This window comes from Dipodomys merriami, unplaced genomic scaffold (genome assembly GCF_024711535.1).
Source record: "Dipodomys merriami isolate MVZ:Mamm:240054 unplaced genomic scaffold, mDipMer1.0.p SCAF_2, whole genome shotgun sequence".
NCBI classification, from domain to species: Eukaryota; Metazoa; Chordata; class Mammalia; order Rodentia; family Heteromyidae; genus Dipodomys; species Dipodomys merriami.
Window position 1 is genome coordinate 72,505,004 of NW_027203381.1, and position 16,045 is coordinate 72,521,048.

The 16,045-nt window shown below is 42.6% G+C and overlaps 2 protein-coding genes and 1 pseudogene across 3 annotated transcripts in view; 1 reads left to right on the forward strand and 2 right to left on the reverse strand.

Annotated features, from left to right (window-relative positions):
• The window catches only part of Slc49a4 (solute carrier family 49 member 4), a 67,707-nt gene extending 66,010 nt beyond the window's left edge, over window positions 1-1,697 (reverse strand). The window contains exon 1 of the mRNA XM_070030067.1: window positions 1,233-1,697. Coding sequence (XP_069886168.1) covers window positions 1,233-1,578 — 346 coding nt within the window. The 5' untranslated portion in view covers window positions 1,579-1,697. The remainder of the gene's footprint in view (window positions 1-1,232) is intronic.
• Window positions 1,698-2,991: 1,294 nt separating this feature from the next.
• Window positions 2,992-16,045, forward strand: part of Hspbap1 (HSPB1 associated protein 1) — a 33,685-nt gene continuing 20,631 nt past the window's right edge. Inside the window, exons 1-2 of one of the 2 annotated variants that reach the window (XM_070030073.1) lie at window positions 2,992-3,113; window positions 12,081-12,266. In XM_070030073.1, coding sequence (XP_069886174.1) covers window positions 3,050-3,113; window positions 12,081-12,266 — 250 coding nt within the window. In that variant the 5' untranslated portion in view covers window positions 2,992-3,049. The remainder of the gene's footprint in view (window positions 3,114-12,080; window positions 12,267-16,045) is intronic. The other variant, XM_070030074.1, reaches the window with a different exon arrangement.
• Window positions 6,312-8,470, reverse strand: LOC138832625 (large ribosomal subunit protein eL22 pseudogene; annotated as a pseudogene).

Sequence of the window (16,045 nt, forward strand, 5' to 3'; positions counted from 1 at the left end):
AGCTTTAGTTTTCTACAAGTGATTAACCAATTTTGCCAGCACCATTTACTGAAGAGGCTGTCTTTCTTCCATTCTATTTTTTTTAGCTCCCTTATCGAAGATTAGATGGCTATAGGTCTGTAGGTTCATTTCTGGTTTTCAATACTATTTCATTGGTCCTGAAGTCTGTTCTTGTGCCAGTACCAAGCTGTTTTGATTACTATGGCTTTGTAGTAGAGTTTGAAATTTGGTATTAATATTCCTCCAGCACTGTTCTTTCTATTAAGGATCGTTTTTGCTATTCGGGGGTCTTTTATTGTTCCATATGAATTTTTGGATTGTCTGGCAATTTCTGATATGAGAGGCGGGAAGAAAATGGCATTTGCTAATAGTAGACCCAGTGGACTAAGCTTTCCAGATACAACCAAACAATCCAATTCATCAAATAATTCCTTTCAACAATGGGTATAACTACAGAAAATATACAAAGTAGTTCCCAATCAATATCTAACTAATAAATCTAGAGTCTTGATAATCTAACCTCTTATGGTTAAATTAACAATCTATTGCGATGATTCTCAACCTTATGATCTCTTCCTCTCTCCTCACATAATCATACTGGCAAATGGTAGTGAGATGGACAGTAGGCCCTTCTGTAAAAGACAGCCTTTCTTCATCTAGTCATAAGCCTCCACCTAGAAAGCTACTAGGACATAAACACACATGCCCATCACCACCTGCTGGACACCCAAGCGTCAGACCTGAGTTTCCCAATAGTTCTTCCGTGACTGGAGTCACCTATTACACAAGGCCAACTCATTAATTACTTCCTCACATCTAGACATCATCAGTCTCTTTTCTGACCTTTCACCCTGAATATTCCCAATGCTTTTAGGTCAAAGAATGATTTTTTTTTAAGCAGGTACATGAAATAAATAAAACAAACCCATATAGCGCGGGCGCTAGAATGCTCCCATGCTCACAATAGGCAAAAGCTCGAGCATTTAAAGATACGTTAAATCCGTAGGGCTACATAAAGGGCTTGAACACACACTACACACACACACACACACACACACACACACGTGCAAGGCAGTCTCCCCGCAATTGTCGCTTTGGGGACAGGGGGTTCCCAAGTTAGGATGGGATGCCAGGGACAAGAGAAGAGCGCTGCTCCCCGTGGACAGCTCCGGGCAGCGCCCCATTCCTCCTTCACCCCCATCCCCCGTCCCCCACCGTCCCCGACCCCTCACCTCTCTTGTCCAGGAGCCACATGAAGGCGAAGCAGGGCAGGAAGCCGATGGGCCCCCACAGCACGAGCAGCGCGATGTCCCAGCTGGAGAAGCCATAGGCCTGGCGCGCCGAGTTCTGGATGGGGCCCCAGCTGTTCCAGACCAGGCCCTGCGCGAACGCCAGCAGCGAGAAGAGCAGCAGCACCAGCCAGCGCCGCCCGTACACCCGCCCGGGGCCCGGCCCCGCCGCGGGCAACGCCGCCGCCGCCGCCACCTCCCGGCCCCGCCGCGCGCCTCCCGGCGCAGGCCCCGGCCCGGGTCCTAGCAGCGGCTGCCGCTCCTCCTCGCTGCTCCAGCCCGAGCCCATGGCGACGCCGCCCGCCGGTACTGCCCCGCGCTCGCCGGTGGCTGCCGACCAGCCCGCCGCAGACGCGGCCGGAGGAGCCGGAGCCCAAGCCGCCCAGAGAGCCCTCCGCCTCTCGACCGCGCCTAGTGCGCCTGCGCCACCGGGCCGGCCCTCGAGAGGGAGTTGTGGGGCGGGGCAGGGCGGGGCGGGGCGAGCGGGGCGGGGGTCGGAGCGGGGAGCCTGGGGTCCGCCCTGCTGGGGGGGGGGGGAAGGAGACTGGCGCCCGCGGGCTAGACCCGAGGTGTCCCAGTGGGGATCCGAAAGAAAGGGAGAAGCTGTGGGGTGGGTGGCTGGGTCGGAGAGGGAGGCTCCCCCGGAGCCTGAAACCCGGGGCGTTGTGCAAGCCACCTGGGAGTGCTGGCGGAAGCGCCTGAGTTTACGTCTCGTGCCCCACACACAGCCCGCTGACCTCAGGTCACTGAACCAAAGGCTTGCTTCTGTGTGTGGCTTATTTTTATTGGGACTATAACTTCAGAGGTTACAGGGGCTCTAAGACGGAAATATAGGAGGGGTACGGGGGACTGCGTCGTGAAAACCATTTCAGGTCTGTGTACCGTGAAGTATTAGTTTTGTCAATTTATCTTTTTGTGTTTCCCATATCCAGTGAAATGGCAATAAACTAGCCATGTAGTTCACACAGACCTATGATATATAATACTATCTACATATCATGTATACGATACCATCTTTCTGCTCACTTTGTCTATCACTTAACCCAGCAATCTATCGGACAATCTTAAGGTCAGAAGACGAAGTGACCTCGGTCCGTTTCTGGTCGTGATTTCTGACCAGACACCCAGCCTCAACGACGGAGGTTGGTCGTCTTTTGTCCAGATCGTGTTTCGACGTAGGAATCCTGAAACCCGACAGCTGTCAGTGTCCTTGAAAAACCCAAGCCAAACAAGTTGGCTTGTTTGGAATGAGGAGTGAGTCACAGGAACGCCACCAAAGGACACTCGGGTTTGTATTCCCGGGTATCCACAAAAGCCAGACGCTGGCTACCCGAGGCGCCCGAGCTGCCCCGGTATCCTAGGCTGATGAGAGGCCACAGACCCGGGAGCGCGGCAGACCCAGGGCGTGGCCTGGATCCCCACCGAACAACAAAGCATTCCCTCAAACGCCAGTTCTAGCGGGTGGGAGGAAGGGCCAGAGGATGAAGCAAAGTAGAGGTGAATCTAAGAAAAGACAGCATGAAGGAGGATAAGGTCAGCGCCAGCTACAGCGGCGAAAACCAGACCACGTGCTCGGTGCCTTTCAACAACCCCAGACCAAAACAAACGTGCGTGGCCACGCCCAGCAGCGTCACGTGGTCTCGAGGGCGGTGTTTCCGGCGCAGGGGCGGGACGGGACTAGGGGGGAAAAAAGGACCGCGGATCTACTTCCGGTCGGCCGCTTCCAATTTACTTGCAGCTCCAACCGTCTGGCTGTAGCCATGGCAGCGTGCTCCGAGGCTTGCACTCACCCGGTCCTAGTAGCTGGAGCTTCAGGGGAGAGAGGTAAGGTGTCTTGCCGCCGTCAGAACCTAGATACGAACCCAGTGCATGCCTGTCCCACCCGCGGGACCCCGACAATCAGCGGGGCCCATATAGTCAGTGTGGCCCCGTGGCCCGGCCTGCTGTAGGGGGTGGGGTTCCACAGAGCAGGCCTCGGGATAGAGCATGGCTTTGAGAGACTGACGTCACAGCCCCACGGGGCGCCACCGGAGGGGCGCGCCATGCCGCCGAAGGGGGGCGGGGCAGGCCGCCGAAGTTGTGGGGCTTCCCGCTGAAAGGGCGTGGCCTGCTACTGGAGGGGTGGGGCGTCGAGCCCCACATGGTGAGTTGCCGATTGGGATTGGAGAGGGGGCGGCTTGGGGGAGGAGCATGAATGGTGGTGGGGTTAGTGGGGGAGGGAGGCAGCCTATCTGGGTATATATAGACTGAGTGCTCCGAGGAGAGGGGGAAGGAGGAGAAGAAAAACCGGGGTCCTGAGGGAAGGGTAGTCCGGAGGAGACAGGAGTCCTGAGGAGAGTAAGGGACTAACCGTTAGTGCAGAGTTAGTTACTGCTGATAGGACAGCGGTAGGAATGGAGGGAGAGAAGGCAGGAGAGGAAAGCTTGCCGGAGCAGGGCAGGCCTCGAGGGGCCATATGGGACCTCCTTAGGAGGTCATTCGGGGCCGATTGGGGCCTTCCTTTAGAGAGGCCTGTGGAGAGGAGCCTCCCGGAGCAGAGCAGGGCAGGCCTGTGGAGAGTGGAGAGGCCTGCAGTGAAGGAGAAAGGGAAAAGCCTTCCTCTTCGGAGGTTTGGAGCTTTGGAGGCTTGCAGACCGACCAATAAAGGTTGGGGGGTCAGGACTGCCTAGTGGAGGCTTGGAGGCTTGGTGGTTGAGGCTGCTCTTGGTTCTGGGTATCTAGCCCAGGACAAGATAGTCTCAAGACCCCTTTCTGGTGTAAATAATGTAAGTAAACTTCGGTTGTCCACTTTTCACTGCCTCGATGGATTGTCTCAGTCTTATTGTCATAGGGTCTTCTCATCATAGGGTTCTCTGACCTTGCATTAGGCCAGGAATAAAGTGACTTTCCTCTCCCCTCAGATTATGGCATGTAGGTTTTTTATCTTCCCTACAAAGGCCCGTATTCTCACATTCAGTGATAGGCTGTTGCACGTACAGGATGTTTTGAATGTGAAAGGATTCGATACAAAACATTGGAGCCCATCCTTAAGATAAATGGAAATCTAAGACTTTGGTGAGCAGGGATTTGTTTACTTTGGAAACCTAATGTAGCTTGAGTTGGGGGCCCATAAGCAGAGATTGCTGTTGCTTGGTTTCGGTGCCATGCATCTGATGCAGTTCTGAATCCTGCCACAAAGATCCAGAAACTTTGTGGAGTGTTTTGTTGTATTAGGCTACATTAATTAGACAAGGTGGGTGAGTGATTTTCTTGTTACATTTGCACACAGGTTTACAATGTGTTCCATCAATCTCACCAGGAACAGTCTAAAGATGGGTCACCTTGGAGAAAACAAATTCTTCCAAAAAGGCAATAGTTTGAGATGGGTGGGATGAGATAGTAATAAGTGACAGAAGTCTAATAGTGGTGCTCGGGGCTCTGGGAGACAGAGATCAGAAAAGCACCATATGGGTGCATTTGGAGATCAAGTAGTTTGCCTGGAAGGGGGCTGCCCCTTCTCAGTGACAGAAACACATGATAAACTCCTACTGTCTGGCTACTTTCTTTCTCTCTTTCTTTTCTTTCTCTCTCTCTCTCTCCCTCCCTTCCGTTTTCCCTTTTTCTTCCTTCCCTCCTTCCTTCCCTCCTTTCTTTCCTGCCTTCCTGCCTTCCTGCCTTCCTTCCTTCCTTCCTTCCTTCCTTCCCTCCTTCCTTCCTTCCTTCCTTCCTTCCTCCCTCCCTCCCTTCCTTCCTTCCTACCTTCCTTTCTGTCGTGGGGCTTGAACTCTGGGCCTGGGTGCTATCCCTATGCTCTTCAGCTCAAAACAAGCACTCTACCATTTGAGCCACAGTGCCACTTCCGGTTTTCTGGTGGTTGATTTAAGAGTCTCACGTACTTTCCTGCCAAGGCAGCCTTTGAACTGAGTAGCTAGGATTACAGGCCTGAGCTGCTGGTGCCAGCTCTCTGGCTTTCTACTGCCTGTATTGCTCACTTACATCTGTGTTCCAGGGAGAGAGTCACACCTCCAATTCACAAATCCTATTTTACCGCCTGTCATGTCCCATTATCCACTTTTGAATGCATGTCGTAGTTTACTCTGTTCCTAGAAAATACATTGTTTCCTTGTCCTTTCCTACATTTTATTCTGGAAAAAGAAAGAAAGAAAAAACCCTTACGATGAAACCAACCTTTAATCTCTTTGTACCTACAACTGTCCTGCTGATCTTTGCTGGAAAAAGTCCTGACTAACCCTGGAGTATTCACTCAGTAAGAGCCTGACATCCTTCTGTCAGCATCCTAACTTTTTAAATTGCCAGTCCTCCCAATTTTTGTCTCCTTTCTTCCCTTTTCATAAAGCTGATGATGCCTTTCAAAGTAAGCCAACTTTGCATCCTGGTTTCAAGTCTCTCAGAAAAATAGGGCAAGGCAACACAAAAGTAAAGTTGTGAAGAGACGATAAGGATGTGGACTTGAGAATAAAGAGCATTTGGAATGGTTACTGTAGGGCTAGGATAATTAGAATTCAGTGATGATGTGATTTGAGTGCAGGAAATAGAACTATGGAGGTGAGCATGAAACTCTGCAGCTGATCCCTTTCTTTAAAACTGTTTCTGAATATGCTTAATAACTCAATATGCAAAAGTAGAGAAAAACATTGATCCATCAGTGGACATTTTGGGTTGCATCCATTGCTGAGCTCTTGTCACACAGATGTACCTCTTTGAGCACCCACTGTTGAATTTTTTTATGGAAAGTAAGATGAAATATGTTTTGAATCATTGAAAATACAGGATGCAAAAGTTAGAAGAGATTAGGTAGAAATTTTGAATACACTTTAGGGTATTGGAAAGAACATTAGATAGACACCATTTTTTTTCAAGTGTTATCTTCATTAAAAAACAACTGATTTCCTCAGTATCACCAAAAATACAGATTTACTTGTCTTTGTTTTATGTTTAAGACTAGTATTATTTTGAGTGTATAACTATTTATGAGCCAATTTTTGTTGAGAACTCATACAAAATATTCCAAGTAAATGAATTTTAATCCTCATTGTCTTCCCCTTCTTTGTGCTGGTTGATCTGGAAGGAAGCAATTTATAACTCTTTGCTGTTAGCAATTACACATAGCCAATCATGTAGATTATTCTTTTGGTGAGTTATTTCAAAGTCCTGGCTAACCACCTCAGAGGTTACATTGATCTTGCTCTTACTCCTCTCAGTGATGACTTCCCGTCCAGCAACATTCCCAGCTTTTCTGTTCACCTTGAGTCTCTCTCGTAGAAACAGCTCAAAATTGTCAGCAGCCACGCTTCCATCTTCTACAGGGTGGGTATAGTCCAGGGTGAGCTTCAGAACCTGCTTCTTTTTTTTGCCCCCCTTCACCAATAAGCCTTGTCTAGGGTGCTATGGCGGCAGGGGAGGCATTTTTTAAGAAGACATAGTTTCAGAGATAACTGAGTAAGAGCTTCAAGTGAAAGTGGATAGGAAGAATTCCAAAGGCCTATGGACCCTTGGTAAATACTCAGCCTGAAAATAACTCATGTGCACAGCCTCAGGATGAGGGTGTTCATAGGACATCAAGCTTGGCAATAACAATTATGTCTCAACAGCCTTAACACTAAAAGTTGTGTTTTCCTCAGTGGCAAAGGACCACCTTCTAGACCATTTATCATGTTACTTAAGCATTATGCTACTTTCAGAAGAATTTTCTAAGTTTGTACTGACATTTAAAATACTGGATGCAAGATGAAAAATTATATTTGGCATAAATTTTACTGTCAATCTTAGTAATCTTAGATATGATTCCACCAGTCTTCTGATATCACCACATCATAGCTACTATCCCATTGGTTTTAAAATTTTATACACACATGTATATATGAAGATAAACAAAAAATAATTTTCACATTAACAAAACCCATCATATATTTGCATATACACATATGTATGTATATGTAAGTATATATTTGGAGATAAATTATCTTTCTTTGTCAGGACTTGGATCCTTTAATGTATAATGTATTCCTGTGACAGTTCTTTGAATTATAATTCATAGCATCTTCTAAAATTTTTTCCTCCTCTTTTTTATTTTATTTATATTTTTTGAGCTGGCACTGAGACTTGAACTTAGAACCTGGACACTGTCCTAGAGCTTTTGTGCACAAGGCTATGCTCTACTTCTAGCTTTTTGCTGGTTAATTGGAGATTGGAGTCTCCTGGACTTTACTGTCTGGGCTGGCTCTTTGAACAGCAATCCTCAGGTCTCTGACTCTGCCACTGGTACCCCGTTCTTTCCTTTTCTTTTCTTTTCTTTTTTTTTTTTTGTTATTTTTCTTGATAAAGTCTTTAGTTTTTGTCAGGGTAGGCTTTCCTATGTTTCCTGTGTAGCTGGGATGACTGGTACATGACCATCCCTACCCAGCTTCTTTGTTGAGATAGTGTCTCACCAACTTTTTACCTATGGTTGCCTTCAAACTGTATTCTTCCTGATATCTACTTCCTGATCCTAATATCCTAATAGCTGGGATTATAAGCATGAGCCACCCCTTACCCTTCCTAAAAGTCTTTAAATGCCCATAATTTTTCCATTAGTATTATATCTAACATGAAAGACAAATTAATTTGCATTTCCGGATCTTTGCCTTTGCTATATTCTATCAGTTTTTTCTAGAAACTTGGTGAATGTTTCCTATTCTTGTCATTTATTCTAAATCTCAGATATAAATCCAAGGTAGGTATTATTGACTGAAGCCAGATTGCTGGCAAGTTCAGAGAAATTTTGTTTTTACTTACCTTGTGTTTTGCATTAATTTTTTAAAAGTTTCTGAGAAATGGGGCAACTTGCTTTTTGATGTTACCCTGTTGCCAAAGAAAAATTATAAGCAAGCTGTAACAAATAGTCTGAATTTGCTACATTTGAAGGGAGAAAAACTAAGGTGCAAGACCTGGATTAGTAATCTTTTTACAGCAATTTCTAAATCATCTAGTTAGAAATTGCTGCTTGCTGCAATCTTGAACCTAAACATACATATACTTTAAAGATTATTGAAATTACATCAGAATTTTTATATCTCTTTGCAGATATTCCGGGCATGTAATGACTGGGTGAATCCCTAGGTTATTTAATCAAGTCTAACCTTGCATTCTTCTTTTAGGGCAATTGTAAGACTTAAACCTGCTAATTTAATGGCCCAGTTCATTGTTGATTAAACTATCAGAAACCAAATTAGTTTTATCTCCCAACCAGCCGATTGTTTTATTTCACTGATGGGCTTGAAATTCTGTAAGGTATGCTAATTTCCTGTTATGGAGAATATCCTACTGCTTGCTTTTACACACACTTGATAGCACTTTTCATTTATTTAGCAAATGTTTGGCACTTAATGTATATCGGTTATTAGACATAAGGTGCATTCTCAGCAAATTTTAGTTTGGAGGTTTTCTGTTAAATAATCTCTTGGATGTGTGGGATTTTTAGATCAGGTCATTAAATACCTCTTTAAATTTGGGCATTTTGCTGGGGAAAAAATTAACTTCTATGAAACTGTTCTGTTAAACAGTATTCACACTGGGCGTAGGTGGCTCACAACTGTAATCCTAGTTACTGAGGAGGCTAAGATTTAGATCAGGTTCCAAAGCCAGTCTGCCAAGGAAGTCTATAAGACTTTCATCTTCAATTAACCACCAAGAAGCTGGAAGTGGAGTTGTGCTTCAAGTGGTAGAGTGACAACCGTGAGCAAAGAAAAGCCAAGGGACAGCACCCAGACCCTGAGTTTAGGCCTAGTATCAGCACAAAAAGATAAGGAAAAATAAGAACTAAAAACTTCCTGTGTTATTAATGTATGGATATGTATTTGTAAAAAGTGTAGCTAGGTGCCTAAATATGAGAACTGTCCAGAGAATGCCCAAAGCTGTGTGATCTAAGATAAGTGGAATAAATACATCTCTACCCTATTTTAACTAGCCAACTTAGAAAATGCTTCTGTTGTCGTCTGCTCTCTAAATTTCTAGAAGCAAAATGTTCAGAGATTGAATATTTTACTATTTTGAAAATGGAAAGAATGTTACAGGTGTCAGACCAGCCATGATTCAGCCAACCTAAGTACTTTCAGGGTGACTATGGTTGCTTTTCAAAATGCTCTTGCTTGGAGGAGGTGAGGTGAATCTCTAGTTACAAATAATAATGGAGTTTAGTGCCATGAAGATGTACATCTTTTGCATTCTTCAGGAAACCCTTGCAGTTTCTTGGGCTTTTCTTTTATTTCCCCAAATGGCTACTTTCTAAGGCAAAATGGCTGACTCAACAACTTCTAGGTAGGTATCTCTGTCCACTCCTGTCTGCAAAGGAATCTCAGAAATATAATTTTCAGCCATTCTTCTCTGAGTTCTGTTGGTGAGGAAGAAGAGGCCAGCTATTGAGTAGGCAGACCACTACCAGTAATTCCTGTAGATGTAACAGGCCCCCTCATTCCCTCAACTTTGTCTCTCTCCAAAGCACACATAGATTATTATCTCTGTTAAGATTTCCTGATCCTAGTTATCTTTTCAGGTCATACTCTTTACAGAATTTTCAACCCTCAATTATCTACAGTTTAAATTCCTAGAAATAGGATTGTATGGTAGGAAGAAGAGTGGTCTTGGGATCTGGAGACCTGATGTCTAGTTCTAGTTCATCTGACCTCAGAGCTTCCACTTTATCCTGTGGATAATGGAAATAAAATATTTTGTCAGTATTTTATAAGCTTCTTAAAGGAAAAGATGAACACAGTGAATAGATGGTATTGGTATGATGATCATGTTTGAAATTAATTTTCAACCTCTAAATAGAACAAGCTGTTGCATTTGACTTACGTTATAGCAAGTTACAGTCTGGAAACATCTAGTTTTGTTTTGATTATCTAACACCCACCCACATCTCTGGTTGAAATAGTCTTTGATATTATTCTCTTTGTATTTCTTCATCTTGTCATTCCTGCCTTCCTCACTGACAGCCTGTTTTTATTTACCATCTTATTATTCCACTTCTTGCATAGCTTTTGCAGTAACACTCAATCAATTTCAGTCCCTACTCTCTCTTCTCATCGCACACCTGCACACTTTATAGCTATCATTTTTACTTTTAGGAGATATAATGTGCTGTGAGATTGTTATGTTATTATTTATTAAATATCTTCATACTTTGGGGCATTAGATTGTTTACATTTTTAGTTGTTATAATGTGTGGTAGTAGACAGTTTGTATCTACTTGTATACTATATATAGTATATATGCATGTTTATAATATGAGTTGCTGGAATAATGGGTGGGTTTTTGAGACTTTGCTTCATTTTCTTGGGAATAATTCCAATTTATGTGTCATGAACAACAGAATATGAATGTATCTCCTCTCCTTCTTGGCTTCTGCATCCTCTTTCCTTCCATCCTTCCTTCCCAGTGCTGGGACTGGGAAGTAAGCCCAGGTCCTTGATCATGCTAGGCTATAGCATGATCTCTATAGCAAAGCTACACTAACAACTCTATCAAAGCTTTACATAGCACCACAAGGAATTAAAATATGCCCTATTGACATTGATTATTGAGGTTAAAGGCACTTGGAAAACAGGAATGCCAGAAGGAATTTTGACTTCCTTTTTCTTCCAAAAGCAGGTGATAAAACTGGCAAAGGTACTTTCCTGTAGCAGGAGAAAGGAAGTTACTCTTCTAACTGGGTTGTCAAGGCATAAACCTTGTTAACTATTAACTTCTGGTCATTTTTCTTTCATTTCTTGTCCTAGCCCAGACCTCTTTGTCATGCCATGTTTTCACAGTTTATAGTTCTGTCTGACCTGGTATGTAAGTGTTTTGCTGTCACTGCTTCTGTTGTTCTTAATTTTTTCTTATGAGGACTCTTAGGAACTTGTAAAAGTTACTAAATGAAATCTGTATGCCTTTCTCTTGCTATCCTGTCTTAGGTGAGTTTTAGTCAGTCTCACATACCTATTAAAAATATGAAAAATATGGCTTATCCATTTTCATACACATAGAATCCAGGCACTCCATGTCCAGGAAGGTTTGTGTATTGCAATCGAGGTAAGCTTTTATTCAACATTGGTTAAGACATTGTATATTAATACAGCTGGCTGAGGATCTTTTTGCATTTTGTAGCTAGCAATCCTAAAAGTGAACAACTCCCTCCATGCTGGACGCCAGAGGCTTATGGGCAGGATTTTTCAAACCTAGAAGCTTTATGACAGCCTAGAATCAGAGAACTGTGATTCCATATCCTCAGAGTGAAGACTTATTGGTCTGAACTTCCAAAGGCAAAATCTTATTGCTCTAGGCCTTGAGAACTAGAGGCTTATGTCTATAGGTTTCAAAGCCTGAGACTTATGCTCAGGTTAGAGGGTAAGTGGTTGTGATCTGAGTGATAGCCCAGCACCTAGCAGTGTGTTCCGGTGCCAAGATTCTGGATCTTTAGCTCCTAACCTTTAAAGCTCTCTGCAACTCCTTCAGAATGGTATTTCTTCCGTAGAGTAGCATTTCCTCTATTCAAGAAATATTTTATCCCAAATTCATCTTTTCATTTTTAAAGAATTTATCAACATTTAGACATTTAACATTTTAATATGAAAGAAATCACTTAAGGATTAATGGTTCTTCTAAAAAAAAAGAATTCATAGTTCTTTCGGAGGCCAAATATTTCTATACACAGTAAGAAATGTGTGTAAATGAAATGTAGTTACTGAAAGAATTGCCAAACAGAAGCAATTTTAACTATTTTTCTTCAGACTATACAGAATAAATTCTTATCTATTGTATTTTTCTCCCTAGGTAAACATGTCAAACCTTTTACACCAGAGAAAGCAAAAGAAATTATAATGTCTTTACAGCAACCTGCAGTTTTCTTTAATATGGCTTCTGATTGGCCAGCACGACATTGGACTGCCAACCACATTTCAAAGCTCCTTCCTAGCAAGCAAATACGATTTAGAATGGGACTAAAAAGCAGAGACACAGGTAGGGCTATAACTCATCATCACAGTGTCTGTTGACTCCACTCCCTCTTCCCGGTGGGAATTTCTGATTTCTGGGAATTTTTTTTGTCTTCAATCTTCTTTTTAACCATTCACTGTATAAATAGATAGATTTTTTTTTTCTGTTCCTGTAGCTTGAACTCTGGACCTTGAGCTGTCCCTGAGCTTCTTTTGCTCAAAGATAGTGCTCTACCACTTGAGCCACAGCTCCACTTCCAGTTTTTTCTGTGATTAATTGGAGTTAAGAGTCTCATGGACTTTCCAGCCTAGGCTGGCTTTGAACTGAGAACCTCACATCTCATCCTCCTGAATAGCTAGGATTACATGTGTGGGCCACAAGCAGCCCACTTAGGAAAATTTTATTGGAAACTCTTGGAAAGTAGTTTGGCATAATGTAGCTTTTTTTTTCTAAGACAAAGTAATTGAGTTTAAATTCCCACATAAAATGAAAATGTATTTGTTCATATATTGAATTATGCATGTTGCCAGACATATTGTGCATCAGCAAACATGGAAGACATTTAATAAATATTTATTAACATGCTATTATTTATATTACCATCTGACTAAAAAATGAACACTATAATACTGTTGTTATAATAGTAATAGACAATCTAATAATGAACAATACACTGTAATAGTTTTTGGGTTTTTTTGGCCAATCCTGGGGCTTGAACTCAGGGTCTGGGCATTGTCCCTGAGCCTCTCTGTGCTCAAGGCTAGTGCTCTACCACTTGAGCCACATTCCCAGACCTTTAATATTTTATTTTTTTATTATTGTTATAAAGGTGATACACAGAGGAGTTACAGTTAACATAAATCACTTAAAGAGTACATTTTTTGCCAGTCCTGAAGCGTGACCTCTGGGGGCCTGGATGCTGTCCCTGAGCTCCTTTTGCTCAAGGCTGGCAAGAGTACATCTCTTTTTAGACAATGTCACCCCTTCCCTCCCTTGACACCTGTAGAGTATGTTCTTTTATTTGTGGCTTCAGACTATTGATAGTGCTTGATTTTAATTGTAATTTTTGTCCTTTGCTTTACTGGCTGCCTGTATTGTGTTTCAAAAATATGGAACATATGTAATGATGTTTGTTTATGAGTATATGGTGTTAAGGACCAAATCCTACTTATACAAGTTAAGCAAGCACTCTATTACCAACCTAAATCCCCAAACCCCTCTCTCTCCCTCTCCTTCTGTCCTTTTACTTGCCCTCTCTTCTTCCTTCCTTTCCTCCCTCCTCTTTCTCTCCTCTCACTCATCTCTTCCTCTCTCCCTTGTACTAGGTTGCCCAGACTGGGCAATTGTTTTAGTAATCCTCTTACTTTGACCTCCAGCATTGTTGGGGCTATGAGTACATATTACTACTGGGTTTTGTTTGTTTATTTTGTTTTTTAATTCTCAAGCAGATTGATTTTGCCTGCTCCCTTTTCTTCATAGAAGTCTTTGAACATTTCCATTTTTCCCTCTATTTCTAGTTAAAACAATTGTCTTTAACAATTAACTCTAGAATTCAGTTACTATAAAGGAAAGAATGGTGTTAAAATACAAAGAAGTCCATAATAGTTGTCTAGCATCCAATTTGTATTTCAATATGGGTGAGAAATTCAGTATTTAAGCCTCACAGTGAAGTGGCTTTTGAAATCTATTAATAGCTCAAGAGGAACTAGAAAGTTCCCCCATGTCCCATCTATAGCTCCATGTTCTTCTCATGTTTTTAGTGCCTAGAACCCTCTTAGACTTCTGTGACAGAGACAGAAGTGTTATTTATACAGGTATCTCATTTTAATCACAGCAATGAACTGTTGATGGTATCTTAAAGACCAGACTAACAGCAATAACATAAAATCAGGTTGTACTTTTTCCTTCCTGGTTCTATTGAAATAGATCTGTCACTCATTGAAGCAGCCTGTTAGATATAAACTTGAAGAGAAACAGGAATTGTATCTCTTTCACATCCTGGCTAGACTGCAGATTTACTACCACTACTAGCAGCTAAAATGGGTTGAAACCTGTTGTCTCAGGCCTATTAACTGTTTACCTGAATCCATTCTGTTAATCTACTTACCACCTAGGATGGTACTATTCTTAGAATGGTACTGTTATTATTCTGTGCTATAGATGGGGCATAGTAATTTGACATTTTCAAGTTAATATTTGAGCATAAAAGAAAAAGACATGAAATGAAACTCTGCAGTTGTAAGAAACTATTCTGTGTTTTCAGTAAAGATAACTTGGTCTTTAAAAAATTCCTGTCAAGCCAGAAGTGGAGCTGTGACTCAAGTGGTAGAATGCTAGCCTTGAGCAAAAGGAGCTCAGAGACAGCACCCAGGCCCAGAGTTCAAACCCCAGAACTGGGCAAAAAAATTATATCAAATTCCTACAACATAAAATTCAGCCTATTAGGGGCTGGGAAGGTGGCTCCGTGGTAGAGCGTTTGCCTTGCATGCCTGAGACCCTGGTTTCGATTCCTCAGCACCACATAAGCAAAAAGAAAAAAGCCAGAAGTGGTGCTGTGGCTCAAGTGGTAGAGCGCTAGCCTTGAGCTGAAGAGCTGAGGGACAGCGCCCAGGCCCAGAGATCAGGCCCCACGACCGGACCTCCCCCCCCCCAAAAAAAAATCAACCTATTAGTCATTTTAAAACATTCAGTTCAGGGCTGTTATATTTAGTGTGTAACTATTACTGCTGTTGAATTTCAAAACAGTTTATATCCTGTTCAGATGGCCACTACCTTTTAAGTAGCTGATTTCCATTCTGCTGTACCTAGCACTAGGTAATACACATTGAGGGCATATCATTTAAACAGAGTCAGGGAACATCTGCCCTTTTGTCACTGGGTTCTTTCATCTAGTTTGTTTTCAAGGTTCATCCACATAGTAGTCCAAGTGAGACTTGGACTACTTGGAGACATCCCTAAAATCTGAAATTCTTTGAAGCCTGGATTTTCTGAGCACCAACATGATATTACTAGTAGAAAGCTGCACATCTGACCTAATGTGATAGGTCATTGTCAAAATGCAGGTGCACTAAAAACATTGGATAGTGTTACCTTTAGTCTGTGTGTGTATGTATTTGTGTGTGTAAGATATGTGTGTGTGTGTGTGTGTGTGTGTGTGTGTGTGTGTGTGTGTGTGTGTGTGTATAAATGAGTTTCATACTTAGAATTTGGTTCCAATTGCTATGATAGCTCATTACACGTATACTAATATTCTAAAATTCAGAAAAATTAGAATCACTTTTGGGTCTCAAGCATTTCAGATAAAGGACACTCAATCTGTATGTGTCAGTGCTTCATTTTTCTTCGTTGTCAAATATTCTATTGTATGAACATACACATTTTATCCATCTCATTAATTCCAGTATCACTGATTAATCCTTTTTTAAACCTTTTTTAGCTTTAGAAATTACTTTTATTATATTCCTGTGTTCTTGCACATTCAGGTATTAGTTTCTAGGTCACATATTAAGCTATGACATTTTGAGTTAGTAACACAATTTAAAAACACTATTTTAGGCCGGGCACTGGTGGCTCATGCCTGTAAATCCTAGCTACTGAGGAGGCTGAGATCTGAGGATCACAGTTCAAAGCCAGCCTGGGCAGGAAAGTCCATGAGACTCATCTCCAGTTAGCCACCAGAAAACCAGAAGTGGTGCTATGGCTCAAGCAGTAGAGTGCTCATCTTGAGCTGAAGAGCGCAGGAATAGTGCCCAAGCCCAGAGTTCAAGCCCATGACTGACAGAAAAAAAAAAAACCACAAAAAA